General features: G+C 39.8%; 1 protein-coding gene across 1 annotated transcript in view; it reads right to left on the minus strand.

Annotated features, from left to right (window-relative positions):
• The window catches only part of LOC137974242 (uncharacterized), a 14,070-nt gene extending 12,257 nt beyond the window's left edge, over positions 1-1,813 (minus strand). Inside the window, exons 1-2 of the mRNA XM_068821113.1 lie at positions 1,141-1,813; positions 372-519 (exon numbers count right to left, since the gene is read on the minus strand). Of these exons, the coding sequence (XP_068677214.1) occupies positions 372-519; positions 1,141-1,784 (792 nt within the window). The 5' untranslated portion in view covers positions 1,785-1,813. The remainder of the gene's footprint in view (positions 1-371; positions 520-1,140) is intronic.
• Between the last annotated feature and the right edge of the window lie 683 nt (positions 1,814-2,496).

Genomic DNA, 2,496 nt, shown 5'->3' on the forward strand with positions numbered 1-2,496 from the left:
GTTTATATCGAAAACAAACAAGAAAAGAATGGGATCAGGAGAATTCTAGGTGCAATTTTTGTTTTAATTCATTTTTTCTTGGGAGTTCCACCCATTATCCTTCATTAACACTTCATCTAAGTTTCTTAAAATCTAGATGATCTTAAAATCAAAACAGCAAAGCTAAGAAAGAGTTTACACTGTCCATGCACTTATCTTGCACACAGAATGTCACCACACACTGCACTGTCATTATGTTAGTTTGTATTTTAAATGCTATTTCCAGAAAGACAAAAACAATAATTGATAGTATTTCTTCTCCAGTTTCTGAAATTCTTGCCATTGTCATCCTGCCAGGTGGCGAATCTTCAGTCAGCACTAAAAACAATCACCTTGGCTTGATTTGCTTCCAAACAAGAAAGCCCACAAATCATTGACTTGCAGCTTGTCTGCCCTGACTCCAAAATTTGAAACCATAATGGTTGCAGACGACCAGTTATCAATGTTTGGAAAAAGTCATAATTACTGAGTTTTTCCTGGCTGTGACAAATTCATTTATCATCAGAGGTGAAAAGAGTTACATTGCATTGTTCAAGGTCATTTCTTTGATGGCATTTTCTGGATTACATTTACAACACAGGAATTTCATCTAACCAAGCATATCAAACTGAAGTACATGGGAAATCATTGCTAAGGAAATGCTAGATTCTCAAGTCTATTCACTTTTCATGCAAATTTATCTTTAGTATTGCACTAGTTCCACTATCCAACAAGGCTGCTGCCTAAGAAAAATTTTCCAAAGCCCTTTGGGCTTCCAACATTAAAAGTTAGTGGCCCGAGTCATTTTTTCAAGAACCCAGAATTAATTAATCAAAAGTGAGGATGAATCACCTTGTGATAAGTTAGGTGCCTGTTCGGGCTACTCGTTCAGAAATTTGGTTGCCCACGCTCAGAAATAAGGCGCCCTGGCGACCGTTAGGGAGCAGCCTTGATCCATCAAGCGATGTTAGCAATACTTTTGTTCAGTTTTGTTAAAATGTAAAATTAAGCACAGTTCGCTGATCTAAAAGCGTGCCTACACATCAGTGATTCTACGGTATTCCTTTACAAAAAATGATGAATATAAATGCTGGCAAGTCATGCTGTCAAGTCTTAGCTTACTGCTTCACTGGATATGGTGGATATGGTGCTTGAGCCTGAGGGGGAGGATATTGGGCTGGATTTTGCACATGAGTGGGTGGATATACAGGAGCTGGTTGTTCTTGTGGACTGTAAGCTGGTGGTGCTGCTTGGTATCCTGGAGGAGGTTGGTTGTATCCTGGTGGTGGTTGGTTGTACCCCGGTTGTGGTGGATGCTGATAACCCATTGGTGGTGGATGCTGATAACCCATTGGTGGTGGATGCTGAAAAGTGGCCTGCGTTGTGGTTGTTGACACAATAGACTGATTCGGAGGTGCTGTTACAATCACTGCTCCAGGATTTCGATACCTGTAGAGGGGGCAACAAGCACAGCAGCAACAAGTCACAATCGAAACGATGATTGCGACAAACACTAAAGTGCTGATAATGCCTGCGATAATTCCCCCTGCGTTCGAACAGCTAGTCGTGCAATCATTGTTGATGCAGCATTCATCGCTTGCGCATTGAGAGTTATAATTGCAATATCCGCAGGTTTCTCGACAAACAGAATCGAAGCAGCATGTTTGCGTTGAAAGGCAATCGTAGTTGTAACTGCAGGAAGCCGCCGAAGATGGGATACAAGCGAGAAAAAGCACGAAACCTGTCACCACTTTCACATTCGCCATGTTTCAGCGTCGTTTAAGCGTTTCCACTGATCAGAGTCACGTGTTTAGTTAGGTCAGCGGAGAAAACAAGAGGAATTAGGTAGGTCATATATCCCTCATTGTAGTGAATTTAACTGAACACCTGATCAGCGTCTCGAATATACGGGCGTTTACATAACGGCTTAAAGTGTGTTGTTTTCACAGTTTGTATTCTGTAACATTTTAAGCCACTAACTATGGTCGGTATAACAAACTATATACCGACTGTAACTATAAATACGCCGTTGATTACTGGCTTAAAATGTTACAGTATGTAATATACTGACCGGAAATTAAGCCATTAGATACTGGCTTAAGGGCCCACTGACGTATTTTTTTGGGTGCGTTGCTAAGGATGTAATAGTTAAGTAATTTGAGAGAATTTGGCATTATTTTGGTCAGTTTCCAACTTTTGAAAGCCAATGACCCTAAATATGACGTCATCATGCCGCGCCCATGGTCACGTGACCAATAAAAGAAAACTCTAAATTTGTCTCCGTGCTACGCAATTTTGGTATTTAATCGATGGTTTGATAATTTGTATTCGTTTTTGCATCCACCAAGCATGGTTTTCTTTTTATTTTGAAAAATGTTCTTTTTAAAGACATAAACGATACTGAAATACCCATAACTTTTCCAAAAAAGATGATTTTAAAAAATCAATGCTTAGCTATATTCAGTATTTGGGGATGAA

This window comes from Montipora foliosa, chromosome 10, assembly GCF_036669935.1.
Source record: "Montipora foliosa isolate CH-2021 chromosome 10, ASM3666993v2, whole genome shotgun sequence".
Classification (NCBI taxonomy): domain Eukaryota; kingdom Metazoa; phylum Cnidaria; class Anthozoa; order Scleractinia; family Acroporidae; genus Montipora; species Montipora foliosa.